Source organism: Acanthopagrus latus, chromosome 18, assembly GCF_904848185.1.
Source record: "Acanthopagrus latus isolate v.2019 chromosome 18, fAcaLat1.1, whole genome shotgun sequence".
NCBI lineage: Eukaryota > Metazoa > Chordata > Actinopteri > Spariformes > Sparidae > Acanthopagrus > Acanthopagrus latus.
This window is the reverse complement of record NC_051056.1, coordinates 22,564,015-22,577,819: the sequence shown is the minus strand read 5'-3', so window position 1 is coordinate 22,577,819 and position 13,805 is coordinate 22,564,015. Positions and strand designations below refer to the sequence as shown.

General features: G+C 43.9%; 1 protein-coding gene across 2 annotated transcripts in view; it reads left to right on the top strand.

Annotated features, from left to right (window-relative positions):
• Window positions 1-4,451, top strand: part of tsc22d3 (TSC22 domain family, member 3) — a 38,424-nt gene extending 33,973 nt beyond the window's left edge. The window contains exons 1-3 of one of the 2 annotated variants that reach the window (XM_037076454.1): window positions 818-1,255; window positions 2,011-2,062; window positions 2,654-4,451. In XM_037076454.1, coding sequence (XP_036932349.1) covers window positions 1,131-1,255; window positions 2,011-2,062; window positions 2,654-2,908 — 432 coding nt within the window. In that variant the 5' untranslated portion in view covers window positions 818-1,130 and the 3' untranslated portion in view covers window positions 2,909-4,451. Of the gene's footprint in view, window positions 1-817; window positions 1,256-2,010; window positions 2,063-2,653 lie in introns of those variants that run through there. The other variant, XM_037076452.1, reaches the window with a different exon arrangement.
• The last annotated feature ends 9,354 nt before the right edge of the window (window positions 4,452-13,805 follow it).

The window sequence follows — 13,805 nt, the reverse complement described above, 5'->3', positions numbered from 1 at the left end:
TCTGTGCAGGCCTCCGACTGTTCAGTTGGTTGTTGTGATGTACAGATCTGTTGCAATGAGTGCGGATTTCGGTCTGTGGGTTAACTGCAGCAGCACACAAGTTCAGGAGGAGGGCAGACGAGGCGCCGCGTTCAAGCGCTCGATAATAAAATCGTTTTTTCGAGAGGCCCTTTTTGTTTACTACTAATGAACTATGATGCAAGGGAAAAAATGAGCTGTTTTTTTTTTTTTGCTGACTTTTGCTTTGTTTTGTAAATTTTTGATTAGATCTATCACTCTGACTGTAATCATCACGTGATAACAATCAAAATTCAATGCGAAAGTCTTTAACACCATCAAAAAACAGATGGGATTAGTTTAAGATAGCACATCTTAATCCACTCAAAACGTTTATTTTAACAACCTGCGGCGTTTGCACAGTGATTAATACTGATCAAAGTACATTCAAATGCTTTATTACCCCAGTATAGACCAAAGGTTCTGAGATTAAGTGAAAGTAGACTAAAACGTCATCATCAAGTAGTGGTGTTATTCATTCTTCAAAATGCATGAATGTAGTATTAGACATTTTGTAATTACACTCTATCGCGTCATATTTGATGGCTTATCTGTACTCTGCACAACCGCATCAAAACACAGGAGGAAACACACGAAAACAACAACAACGTGCACAAGAGTGTAAGTCCTACAAAAACTATAAAGCCCGTTCTGCAGGATAACGGGAGTACGTGATGTGAAGTTTGATATGTACCCATCGTGTTTATTATGTAAAAAAAAAAAAAAAAACGTTGACGGTCCATATCTCAAAAACCTGTTTTTTTCCCACTGTACCGGAACGCAGCGCAAAATCTGACCCGCCGACTTATTTGCCTAATGTATGCGCGCGTCAGATGACGTCAGGAGGCGAGCCATTCAAATAGCGGCCGGTGGCAGAAATAGCATCAGACAGTCGCTTGTAAAAACCGGCGAAGCTCAAAACACCGACACAGCACCGCAGCAGCAGCAGCAGCAGCAGCGAGTCAGTGCATCGTTACTAGAAGAAACAAAACAAATCCGGATACTTCAGTCAGCTGAACCAACCGGTCGCAAACGTGGCGAGAAACATAATCCAAGCGAGTCTGGTACTCAACATGAGCACGGAGATGTTCGCGAAAACACCCATGGAGGTGGCCGTCTACCAGTTGCATAACTTCTCCATCTCCTTCTTCTCCTCGCTACTCGGAGGAGACGTGGTTTCGGTCAAACTTGACAACAGGTAAATATCCGACACAAGAAACAGCACACTTGAAAGCGTCCGTCTTTTAGTTTGTTATTTTTTAAAACAATGGTGCGTTTTGGGATCGGTCGTAAACCGAAGCTCCGTCTCATTCTTAACGCAGGCCCTCACACAACCTGGCTGTGTTTATACAAAGATTGTATTTACATGAAGACTGTGTTCGTATAAAGGATTCATCGGCTCAAAGTTTTTCGTTTTCCTTTTCAATTCAGAGCCTTTTTTTAATGCATGTGCGTTTATTTTGAAAAATCGCGAATAATGAACTAAAATCACCTACTCTCTAGCACTACAAAATAAAAGCACGTTAAAAACAACAAACAAACAAAAAACCTGCATCGTTTAATCGTAATAATGACCAAAACCCCCCTGAACAGTATGTACCCAGCTGTGTTTCTTTTTCTCTCTACTGCCGTTTATTTGGACTTTGAGCAGCATATCAGAGCCGCCACTTCCTCGTACACTCTGTCCTCATGAGACCACAGGGCTACACAAGAGACTCTCTCTCAGAGCAATCAACTGGATTTTACTTGTACTAAAAGGAAAAAAAGAAAAAAAAAAAAACAGATAACAGCAGAGAGAACAGTTTTCCTTTCTGTTGTTGCAAAGCTTTCTGTTTCACTGTCCTGGTGGAGGCCCTGAAGTGTTGCATGTGTTCACAGTTTGGGACTGAGATGACTCTGAAGTCTTTTGAACTGTAAACTTACGGCCTGTTTTTTTTTTCCTCTCTCCTGCAGTGCCTCTGGTGCTAGCGTTGTGGCCATCGACAACAAGATCGAACAGGCGATGGTAAGCAAAAAAAAAAAAACAACACCTGACACAAACTTAACCATACTGACGCAGCTTGCACTTTACAGTACACGTTTTTGCATTCAACTATGGCCTGATGCTGCTGTTCAAAGCAAGTCACAATGGCTTATCAGTAGACTCCGACTTGCATCAACTTGCAAGCTTTCAGATAGTCTCTTTGTCCTCAAGAGTTAGCCCTGTAAGAGAAACATCCTGACCCGCTGATCCCCCTCAAAAAACTGCAGTTTCCCCCAATGCATTCTGCACAAAACCCAGCGCCCTGCAAATGCTCAGGGAAGTCCTTGTTAAGTGAAGGCAGTGCAGGGTCAGTGCATGCTTTATTAATGTGACAGAGCAGAAAACGACTGCAAGAGGATGGCAGGGGGTCCGAAAACCCAGCGGCTGATAACATGTTTGCCACACAGAATTATTTGAAACACTCTCGATTCAAACTTTTAAAAATGTATACGGCCTCACAAGAGATCGCTGCGAGCGAAAAGACTAAATAGAGTAGATGTTATGATGGATGAAATTCACAACAGCCTCCGTCTGAACATGTGTTGATCCATCTCTTCTCTTCTCTCATGACAGGACCTGGTCAAGAACCACCTGATGTACGCTGTTCGCGAGGAGGTGGAGATCCTCAAGGAGCAGATCAAGGAGCTGGCGGAGAAGAACAACCAGCTCGAGAGGGAGAACTACCTGCTGAAGAACCTGGCCAGTCCGGAGCAGCTGGAGAAGTTCCAGTCCCGCATTCCGACAGACGTGCTCTTGGACAATCAGAGCGGCCAGGTGACCCCGGACCAGCAGCAGACCTTCATCCACAGCACTGGCTCTGCTGTGTAAGTGGCTCTGCCTTGGGGCGGGCAGAGCCACTGTCTCCTAACAGTAATGGACCTCCATTTTGAATGAAGTGTTACGAAATCCGCAGCCGCTGAGGAAAAACCCCTTCGAAAGCTTCGGCGAAGGTCGAAGCGTCGGGGCTGCAAACGATCGATGCAACACAAAAGAACTGTTGACTCTGATAAGCACAAACCAGAACTTGAGACGCTCTGACCTGTGCGGTGTCGGGGGGCTCCCCCGCCTCCTCCCCGTCCTCTGATACCGTCCAACTCTTTGTCGTAGTCTCCGTGTAGACAAAAGCGCTGAGAAATGTAGAGAGCGGCTGACTAGACACCGATGAGCGCTTGCTTTCAGACAGTTGGTTTGAGAGGGGTGGGCTTTCCCTGCCTGGCCGAACCCTTCCAACAAAACACCCTTCGCTCCAGAGATGGGTGCGAGGAGGTGTCGATCGGGCTGGCCCTGCAGGCGCCAACCTGGAAAGTGTGTGTTTGTGTGTGTGTATGGGGGGGCGGGTTGCTCCCTGCACACCCAAAGGGGGGAGGCCTATCCGAGACGGTCCTCCATGTCTCAACAAGAAGAGCCCCCATCGTGTGGATTTGTCCGATCTCCAGTACAAGTTTCAAGGACTCTCCCGGCCACACATTTCAGCCGACATATCGAGGACTTTCCTGTACCTACAATGTATTGCTCACGTGTTCATGTACATTTAAGCATAACAAGAATAATCAACAGGATAAGCTATAAGGCAACATGAGGTGGAGGTTAACGCAGCGTAGCCTGCTAGAGCTGGTGGATCGCTGCAGTAGACTGATGTAATTTGTACTCTTGTATTTTCTGCAGATGGGGCTTGCTGCTTTTTTATGGGGGAAGTTAATCCTGCTATATCTCCTGTTTTTTTTTTGTTTGTGATTCCGAACAAAAAAAACAGTCTGTAAAAAAAGAATAGGAGCATTGTACAGTGGTCTTAAAAAGATTGTTGTTTTGTAATCTAGGGGGGCCTAGCTCCTCCACCGTAAACTACAATGTACATAAGAGTTGGAAAGAAAACGTCCGGAAGCTGGTGGAGATGTTGAGCGAAAGCAAGACGGCGGCGTTTTTTTATTCGTCGCTGCAGATGCACTCCTGATTACTTTTTTTTTTTTAGCAGCGTCGACCAGGTCCAGTTCTTGCTCAGATGCCAACTTGAAAACAATGGCATGACACCAGTGCCTGTCCGTAGTAAGGAGGAACACATTTCCTTCCACTGTGCTCTGTTGTTGTTGTTGTTGTTGTTGTTTTTCCTCTAGCTACCAAAGACTTTTTGCTTGTTTTTTTTCTTTTCTTTTTCTTTTTTTTTTTTTTTGTACTGACACAACAACAGAAGCCGAGCAAACCAGGACCATGTGTAACAGTTCACAGGGAGAAGCTAGTGCTAAAGTTTCTAATGTGTTTTTTTTTGTAAGGATAACGGTCTTGTTGCTGTAATGTATCCTGGAAACAAGTTGTTCACTATGGTGTTTGGATACGACTGCACATTTGCAATAAACCTTATGTTTACATAATACGACACGATGACACACTGTGTTTTGTTCACTTTCTCCCACACATTCAGTTTGTTATTTGGCACCATCGCAGACTCCTGGCAGGAAGATTCAGTAACCTAACATTGGCTATGTTCACATGCACACCGGTTATCCATTATTACTGACAACACTACAGTATTACAGTAGTAAACAGTAAACAGACTCATTCTGAATGAAGCGCTTTCTCATTATGACATCAGGACTTGTACGCAGCGCCTTCAGTTCGTGCATCACTCGGGGGTTTTACCACAGTTTGCGACACACATCCTCTTGTCTTGTTTGTGATCAGCTCTGTGCATCGCCGAGGCAACGGTCGGCAAGGCCGGGGTAGAGCGGATGAAGTGAAGAGGGAAAAAAAAAAGCCTGCTTTTCTGGTCAGAAAGGGAAATCACCATTTGGGGAAAAAAAAACAAAAAAAAAACATGAAAGACTTGAAAGCTGACAGCAACCTTCAATTTGAGTGGTTGAATGAAAGAGGGAGGCTTTGTCCTTATAAAAAGCACAGAGGCATGCAAACAGGAATGTTAATGGAATAGTCTTTTTTAATCTGATCTGTAAACAGTTTAGTAAGAAAGGAAGGTTATCGGGGAATTAAGACATTTATTTTTTTTAAAGCTGTGTGTTTTACAGCGCTGCAGTGTAGTAACACCACTGATGTCAGCCTCCGCCCTTACACTACTGTTTTGAAGGTTGCACATAGTCTGCGATGGAGAGGTTGATTCACTAGAAACCAGTCGGCGCAGACAGATGGATGAAATGCTGTAAAAACCACCAAGGATGATTTCATTTCTCTGCCGCCGACACTCCTCATTTGAATTTCCGAGAAAAAACAAACACATCGCCTGTTCGCAAAAAAAAAAAAAAAAAAACTAACCTCGCATTCTCAGAATTTGGAGCCGCTCCACCACAACATCTTTGAGAATATTGTTGGTCTCTCGAGAGAGCGCCTTGTTTTGTGTTTGCAAGGTCAGTCTGACGAGCGGCATGTGATCTGTAAAAACTCAACACAGTGTTGCAGCGGGGGCCACGAGGCTCCGACGTCAGACACAGGGGGCTTTAGAATTCGGCACGGTGACTCCTCGCGCACTGAGAATCCGGATTAGTAGTTTTCCTTTTTTTTTTGTCCCATAGTCAAAAACAAGCGAGACCACTAATGATAGTGAAGTAATAATAGCTCGGTTGCCAGTGGAATTGGAATCTGTAAAAGAAAAAGAAAAACAGTTTGTCCTAGTAGCATTTTCCTTCAGACGTGTTGGCAGCCGGTCAGCGCGGCCTTGTGTGTAACTAGAGATGCTGTGGCGTCCCTGCTGTGTGGAGCCGGCTCTCGTCCATCCCACCCACTCAGAGAACGGAGACACTCAGATGCAGGCCCAGAATTACATTTTTTTTTTTTTTTTAAAAAGTCAGCGTAAACACAGTGTCTTCCCCGTTGCTCACTTTTTTTACACATGGAAAACTGCAGCCCCTGTTCATAAACAACTGAGCTCATGCGAATGTGGGCCCGGCGGCGGCCCTGATCGATACGGGCTGCTCCGCGACGCGTTCTGCATTTGATTAGTGTCTGCATATTGACCGAGGAGGATGCTGTTGATGTTTAGCGTAGTGGAGAGAGGAGGGACAGGGTTTGATTGACTCTTTTGCATGACATAATTAGAGTCGACCTCCGCTTCCCCTAACCTGGTACCTGAAGGCTGTGCTAATGGCTAATGGCTAATGTATCCCTTCAAGTGGAAGATTTCACCTGGCTGTACAGCTGGTGTGCACGTCACAGGCTCAAAAAACAAAACACAAAGTCTGATCACTTTGACTTCATTTATTATTTTTGCTTCGCACTGATTCCGGCGTTCTGTTTTGGAAAGCGTTAAGTAACAGTGTATCCTTGAATGATCTTAGTGCCTGTGGCTTTTTATTGAAGCCGATCGACCACAAACCTTCAGTCGTGGTTTGCATCTGAAGCTCGATCAGGAAATAGTTCTTGACGCCAACACCATGTTTTCCTGTTTAGAGTTTTTCCTTTGGCTGTTTTTGTTCATCTGCTCCCTTCAATTACCCCGACAGTGTCCATCCCTCGGTTGTACTATTCTTACCTCCTCGTAACACATCTGTGCCGATGATAAAAGAGTGTCCGAAAGGAGTTATCCATTTCAACACTCATAACCCACGATGTCCTCACCTGCATGACCCTATTTTCACCCCACATTTTACTATTTTACGATCATTTATCAAACATTGATCTGGCCCCCTCGGTTAAAGGCTCACCAGCCGATGTGCGGGACGTGTTCACATTCCGTTCATTTGTTAATGACTAAAGACTTCCAACCCCCTTCTGGCTTTCGCCAGATATTTAATGAGGGCGAGAAACGCAAGAGGATCTGAGTCGAAGCGTCAGTGATTCCACGAAACTTCTCCTAAAGTACAGTTAAATATTAAAAGTGTGGGAAGAGCCTTGGGTGTGGAATTAAACTTTCGACGGGGAGCTCACTTGAAACCGGCCGGGCGGGAGGAGAGTTTGTGTTGGATTACTAGTGTTATGCAATGAAAAAAGAAAAAAAAAAGAACATCTGTTTCGGATGGAAATTCAGGGGTTGCGCTGGGATAAGCGAGCCCTGCCTCGGTGTGGTTGGGTTCGCATGCAGGGGAATAATTTGGGCTGACTGCTTTCTCCATGCAGACATATACAACTTGTGTGTCCTCTGAAATGTCAGCAATTCATCTTGTCAAACATTAAAGCCGGAGCTGCATGAAGGGAAATGTCAGACTTTTAGCCGCACATCACGCTGTTGGATGGCGTCGCACGCCGCCGTGCTTCCTGCAACCTGAATGGAGGTGGGGGGGGGCTCTGCTTTTTTCCAACGAGCAGTTGCTAATTGTCGATGATGGACGGTTACATAAGATGAAAAAAAATGTGCCACTGTTGCTCTCTCATTTAAGAAAAACTGTTTAAAGCCTTTACACCACTTAAGAAGCATGACTTCAACGGTATCTTCCCCTCACGCAGGGAAGTGTGACCTCTTTAGAGGCGAGTGTTTACGTGGACCTCTGAAGGAGAGAGAGAGGTCAGAGAACAAAAAACAGGACACAAGTTCACGTCGGTTACAGCCTCTGTCAGCCCGAGTGGTTTATTGCCGCCTGTTGATAATGTGTAACTCGTTCAGCTTGTGTCTGCATAACAATCGCACAAGTTCCTGGTCAGATTATTTATTCATTTATTATTGCAGAAAAGGACGTTAGTTGCTGATTTACCTGTCCTGCCTCTGTAAACCCCTTCAGGCTGGTTACGCCCTGAATCGTGCGTAATCAAAGAAATCCTTAGCTGAGCCTTTGCACATCTGATGTAGCTGCGTCGGTCGTCACACATTGCTTTCTATTTAGGCCGCATACTGTACGACCTGGCGGAGCGGACGGTAAACCTCCACGACGCGGTCAGTGGGTTGACGTGTGAGTGGTTTCTGGTTCAACGACAGATAAATGTGCCAGAAGTCTGCCCGTCACGCTCTGCTGGCAAGATATTTAAAACAAATATGATTTGTTAAAAACATTTGTTTTGGATTTGAAAGGTCGCCACCGACACCCTTTTTGGAAGTTAAATAAGTGGCATTGCTAATGTCACTTTTAGAGGTTGAACCGTGTTTATGGTTCTGCCGGTCAAGGGTTAAGGGTCTGAGGGTCGCCATGTTCTGGCAACTAGATGATAAATTGAAAATGTTTATGACTCCCGGGGCCGTTGGAGAGCCTGACCTAAAACGGGGCACTGTGTTGTTTTTGTTGAGGAAATTAAAAATTCATAATGTAATATTTACAAACTCGGATATTTTTTCTTTTTCTTCCAAGCTAGAAAGGTGGCAGGGTCCGCCACATATAAACAAAGTAAAACATTATGACTTAGTGTCTTAGTTTGTTTATTCACGAACAGAGTTTGTTTATTCAGTTTGTTTAGGCGTAAACGAACAGTCACTGACTATCTTCCTCCTCCGATTGAGACGTCTTTCCCAAATCTACATAGTGCACCTTTAATCCATTCGTTGCATCAACTAAATCTAGTTTTTGGCAAATTAAAGCACAAAAACAATTCCTGACAACAGTGCTTTTGTTCTGAACAGTTGGATCAAACACTGACATTTTAACTCAAAATTCTCTGCTGCCATTTTACCATGACCAAATGAAAAAGCATTTTAAATCCAATTTAGTTGTTTTTTCTAAAAAAACTGAACATAATCGAGCAATTTCAAAACAACATGCACAGTTAGCATGTCAGCGGCTGGAGTCCTCTGAGTGATCACTTTGTTTTTTTTCTTTGGCGCTGGTGTCAGCTGTGTTTATATCCCAGCTGATCAAAGCTGCCTCAGGAATGCTGCCAGCTTAGGACATCTCATTCACGAAGACAAAAGGTCATGAGCCAGCGGTTTCGGATTTACGGCGACTGGCCCGTTCATGGCACCGGCACACAGCGAGGGCCTGCGCATAACTTAAAGCCCTGCAGACCCCCACCCTAACATGTGACACATGCGGGGTCAAGGGGGATACGGTTGCATAACCTGCACAATAACCTCCTTCACAGCAGCGGTCACCAATCACAAGACCCCAGGTCCTCGCTGAGTGTTGAACCACGTTAGGACCACAACTGAAAAGAGAGCTTCTGACCTAACGCTGATTGAATTTAATTAAAAAGGCTGTGATTTTCTATTTACAAAATCTAAAAAAGGGGGCATTGCGGTTTGGTTTTTACGGGCAGCTGAAATGAAAAACCAATTGAGTGGAAGATTTATCTCTTTTATGGGTGCCGGGGTGCGGCCCCTCGTGTTCCTCAGTTCATTTAAAAGCACTGAGGGGCCCCATTGTTGTTTTGTAAGCAAGCCTCTTGATCTATATTTAGCAGTTTGTATACGTGACATAAGCAGTAAGAACGCAACAAGTGACGGAGGGTTTTGTGTGGGTTACACTAAAGATGGGCCTCGGTTTGCTGCAACTTCAGTGAAACAGACACATGCACAGAGGCATGGAGGCGGTTTGCAGTGTTTATGGAACACTTCACTGCAGCATGTTTACGCTTATATTACTTTTTTTTTTTTTTTTTTCCCTTACCACAAATGTGGGTTCAACTGTTATTCGGATTATGCAACTCCCCCTCTTCTATTGTGGTCCTTTTGTGTGGCCGTGCCCCTTTCGCGTGGTAAACATCCCCCCTCCCCCCATCCTCCGCTCCAGTTCTCTCGCCCCGTGCGAAGAGAGCCGTCAGGAAGTTTAAGACATAAACAGGGCAGGAAGTGAACCTCAGACAACCTTGGGAATATATTTGTGTTGTTAACAGCCCGGAGATGGTTTCCTTTCGGGCCGACTGAATGATAAACAATACTGGTTTGTTCATAACGCGATGCATTTTTCATCCTAAATCTTGATCCTTTCAGGATGTGACAGCATCAGTGGAGAAATGTGATGCGGTTTAACGCGCAGGCTTTAGTGGGATTGCTCTCCTCCTCCTGTGCGAGAACGATGTTCTGAAATCCTTCACGCGGCCTGTTTTCATTACGCGCTGTAGGGTGGAGTAGGCTGGGTGGCACAGCAGTGAGTTATGTCAGGAGCCAGGCACGCATGTCGGAATAGGAACACAGACGATTATCACAAACATCACACTGCAGCCGCTCCAGTCGTGATCACACAGGAGGGCTGGGAAAAGCTTTCCTCTGCTGCGACACGCATGGCAGGTAGAACACACACGTCCGTTACAGGTGCCGCTGTGACCCCGCGTGACACCCGCTCTCTTAACACTGGTGCGGGTTGTTGAGGGATGAGTCGCTCTTCGAGTTCATTTTCAAGAGTAACTTTATTTATAACCCCCCCAAACGACAGCCGGACAACAAACAAACAAACACTGCATCAATGAACAAACGGGACAGCGGTTAAAACAGCACAAAGATGAATATTCTGCCGTTCCCCTACGACAGATAGGACCAGCCTAACATTCCTAATTTAAAATACGTCAACATAAATGAAATCTAGCAGCATAATCAGAATCACAGAGCAGAAAGTATGAATAGCAGAGTGCAGCTTGTATCGGTGTTCAAGGCAAAATGTTTGCTTTCCAAGTAAAATTCCTCTTTATTACACGGGTTGCATGAAATTCAAGAAGCCAAAAATGAAAGTATCAAATAGTCACCATACTTAATTTAAAATGCAATCAGCTTTTTTTTTAAACCGCTGACATTTTGCCTTGCCACAGCAGGAAAAGCACAGGTGCTGGGTGTTTTTCCAGAAACGGCAGCGACACGGCACACTGAAGGGCAGTCAGTCCTGACCTTTTGACATTTTGGTTTGTCGTAGCAGGAGAAGCGCAGGTGCTCATTTGAATGTATGAAGTTTGAATTTTTACGCCTGTGCTTCCACCCCCCCACTGTGACAAGTCAGATGTCATCCGAGAAAGAAAGGGCAATTTTGGAGGGAAAAATGTCGGCGACAGTAAACTTTTTTTTTAAAACAAAGAGTAACTTTGTGATACTTAATTAATTAGGTATTCATGATCTCCATATTATTTGTCACGTATCATTAATTTAGTGTAGTAACCTCTTTCTCCTCATTTCTTCCATGAATTTGATTGTATTTTAACAATGGATATTAATGCACACTGACAATGTGACATCTTCTGGCATCATATCAATTCTGACTATTGTGAAGTAGTAAAGTTTATCAACTTCTTTTAATCTAAGTTTTTCTACCAGTTTGATATGTATTTTATGAGGAAACTTCAATAATTTGCACTGTCATATATTCATGATATCCCGTAGAACTGTATACATTCTGTATTTGGGGGCTGATCAGTCAGACTTTGTGTCCTGAAGACAACTTTTGGATCTCATTATGATTTGTAAAATGGTTATTTACAGCTCTGCACAGTGGAATGTGTGGATCACCCACTGATTCAAATCCAGTTATTAAAGAAACTGCTGGTAATCAAGCACAGCGCGGATCTGATGAGGAACACTTAGTTCCCCTCTTTTTTTTGTTTTTTAATGTAATTGCTGGTAAAAAGGTGTCGATCCTACCCTGGCTTGTGGTGGAATACTGATTTTGTGGTCAACTAAACTTTTGTGACACTTTGATGGTAGCATGAAAACAAACTGGTGTCAACTAACACCACAGAAATGGCTCCATTCCCTCCATTGTCAGTGAGCCGTGAACAATACCAGGGCCCTCCAGCTGCCTCTCCAAAATGTAATTAAATCCTGAGTGATGTTACTAATTAAACCTGTGCTTTTTCCAGCCATGACTTGTTAATCATTTGTATGAACGCACGAAATGTGGTCGACCGAGGAGGATGTTCACGGTGTCAAAATGGCAGCGGCTTCAATGTTCTTTTACAATCAATCAGTGGGTTTCCAAGAAACGTCGCGTTTGCAGGACGTCAGGCGGTTCAACTGAATGTGTTTTCTTCCAAGAGGAATTTATAGTTATAGATAAGATTTCCATCTTGTGACTGTTCGCTCCCGCTCTGGAAAAATAGTGTGTCTCAGGTTCTAATGTTTTTTTTTTCTTTTCTTTTTTTAAAAAAAACACAATCAACCATTGTTCGGTCTGAGACAGGCGGGAGTATGAGAGTGATTGTTTTTACTCTTGGTCACGTTTTTTCCGTTGGTGCAATGAAAACAGCGAGTATAAAATATGTTTCCCTGCGAGTTTCTCCTGATGTTTAATTAGAAAACAGCTTTCCAGATATGTGCTCGTCATGTCACATGATCCGCAGGTCCCGTCTCTCCCACGGGTCGACAGTTGTCGGAGTACTGAGTCCTCTCAGATGGCAGCCTTGCGAGCAAACTTACAATTTCCACATTCATTTCTTGGAAACTCACAAGGGACACGTTGTTGGACACAAGCGTGGGCTGACTCAGCAGATTTTTTTTTTTTTTTTTTTCCCCCCAGTGCTTCCCCAACTCATCTTGCTCCAATAAGCTTCAAAACTGAAAATAATTAAAAAAAGAAATGTGATGTCTCCGGTTTTCTCCTGTTTGTCGCAGTATCACAGTTGTGCGATGCGGACAAGAAAAAAAGCGGCCCGACAGGCTGACGACACAGACAGTATTGGAGTCGGCCGGGGCGAGTCTGACGGCTGAACTCCAGGTGACTTGTGTGTCAAATAGGTGGTATCAAATACGTTTGCGCAACATCGAACATCGAAACTGGCAACCTGCTCAAACTGTCAAGGAGAAAAAAAATAAAGACAATAAAGGCACCAAAAAAAAGACTTTTGCCAGTGATTTCATTTTATTTGGTCACACAGAACATGAAATTAGGTCATTTGCAAAAGTTTTTTTTGTGCCTTTATTGTCAGCTTTTAATTCGAATCATAGATAAAGACACACATCATGTTCCAGCAGTTTCACCAGTGGAATAAACATAAATCTGTTTACACTCTGCCACCGTGGTGAGTGTCAAAAAAAAAAAAAAAAAAACACCTTCAGGAACATATAATTGAATCCTACAACCAACAAACATGTAATTAGATCCCATAATTGCATGCAGGGCAACAAACCAAGTGAGTCTGAGGTGCTCTGAGAGTTCACACCTGTCCCGTCCTGCTTCCATATCGAGAGACCCGCCTCCCTTTCGAAGCTCATTTCGGATGGCAGAACAGCATGTTCTCTGATGCTTTATTGCCTTTCCTGCGGTTTTCCGGGGTTGTGAACTTTACGAGGGCTGCTTTACAGCCGTTGGACCTGTCTCCAGCTGTGTGGCGCTATTGTGGATCAGAGAAGGGATTGTTTGCTAGTGGGCCAAATCTTTATTCCCCCTATATTGGGCGGTTGAAGCTATTATGTTTTTCTTAAATTACATGTTAGGCCGGCCCCTGTTTTTCTTTTTAGCTCGCTTCATACCGCCGTTGCGTAACGAGTGCTCGTCCCAGATGCTGCTTCTTTGAGGGGATAACTGCAAGCCTGTACTTTTATGTAACATTCAACCAACCCTCCAAATTAAAAGTTTCTTGATTGCCGGTCGTCTCTTCATTTGGCACTTCCGACGTCACATTTGAGCAAAAACACATGTAGATTTATTGCTTTCACGTATACGCACTCCTTAATCAGTATTTTAAGTATTCTATCCTCTTCGTTTTACGCTCCTACTTTTTAACACATATATATAATTATTTTTCTTTGTGAAATTCTGTCTTACTCACCATACTTGTTTATTTCTTTCCTCTTACTTTGCTCATTGTGACCGCCGAGCACCAAAAATACCAAAGCGCGCTCCTTCTATGTGAGAACCTTCGTAATACTGATAAAAAAAAAAAAAAAAACCTGTTTGTGATTCTGAATTCTGATCTCAAATTCGAAACAAATGTTGCTGTGAAA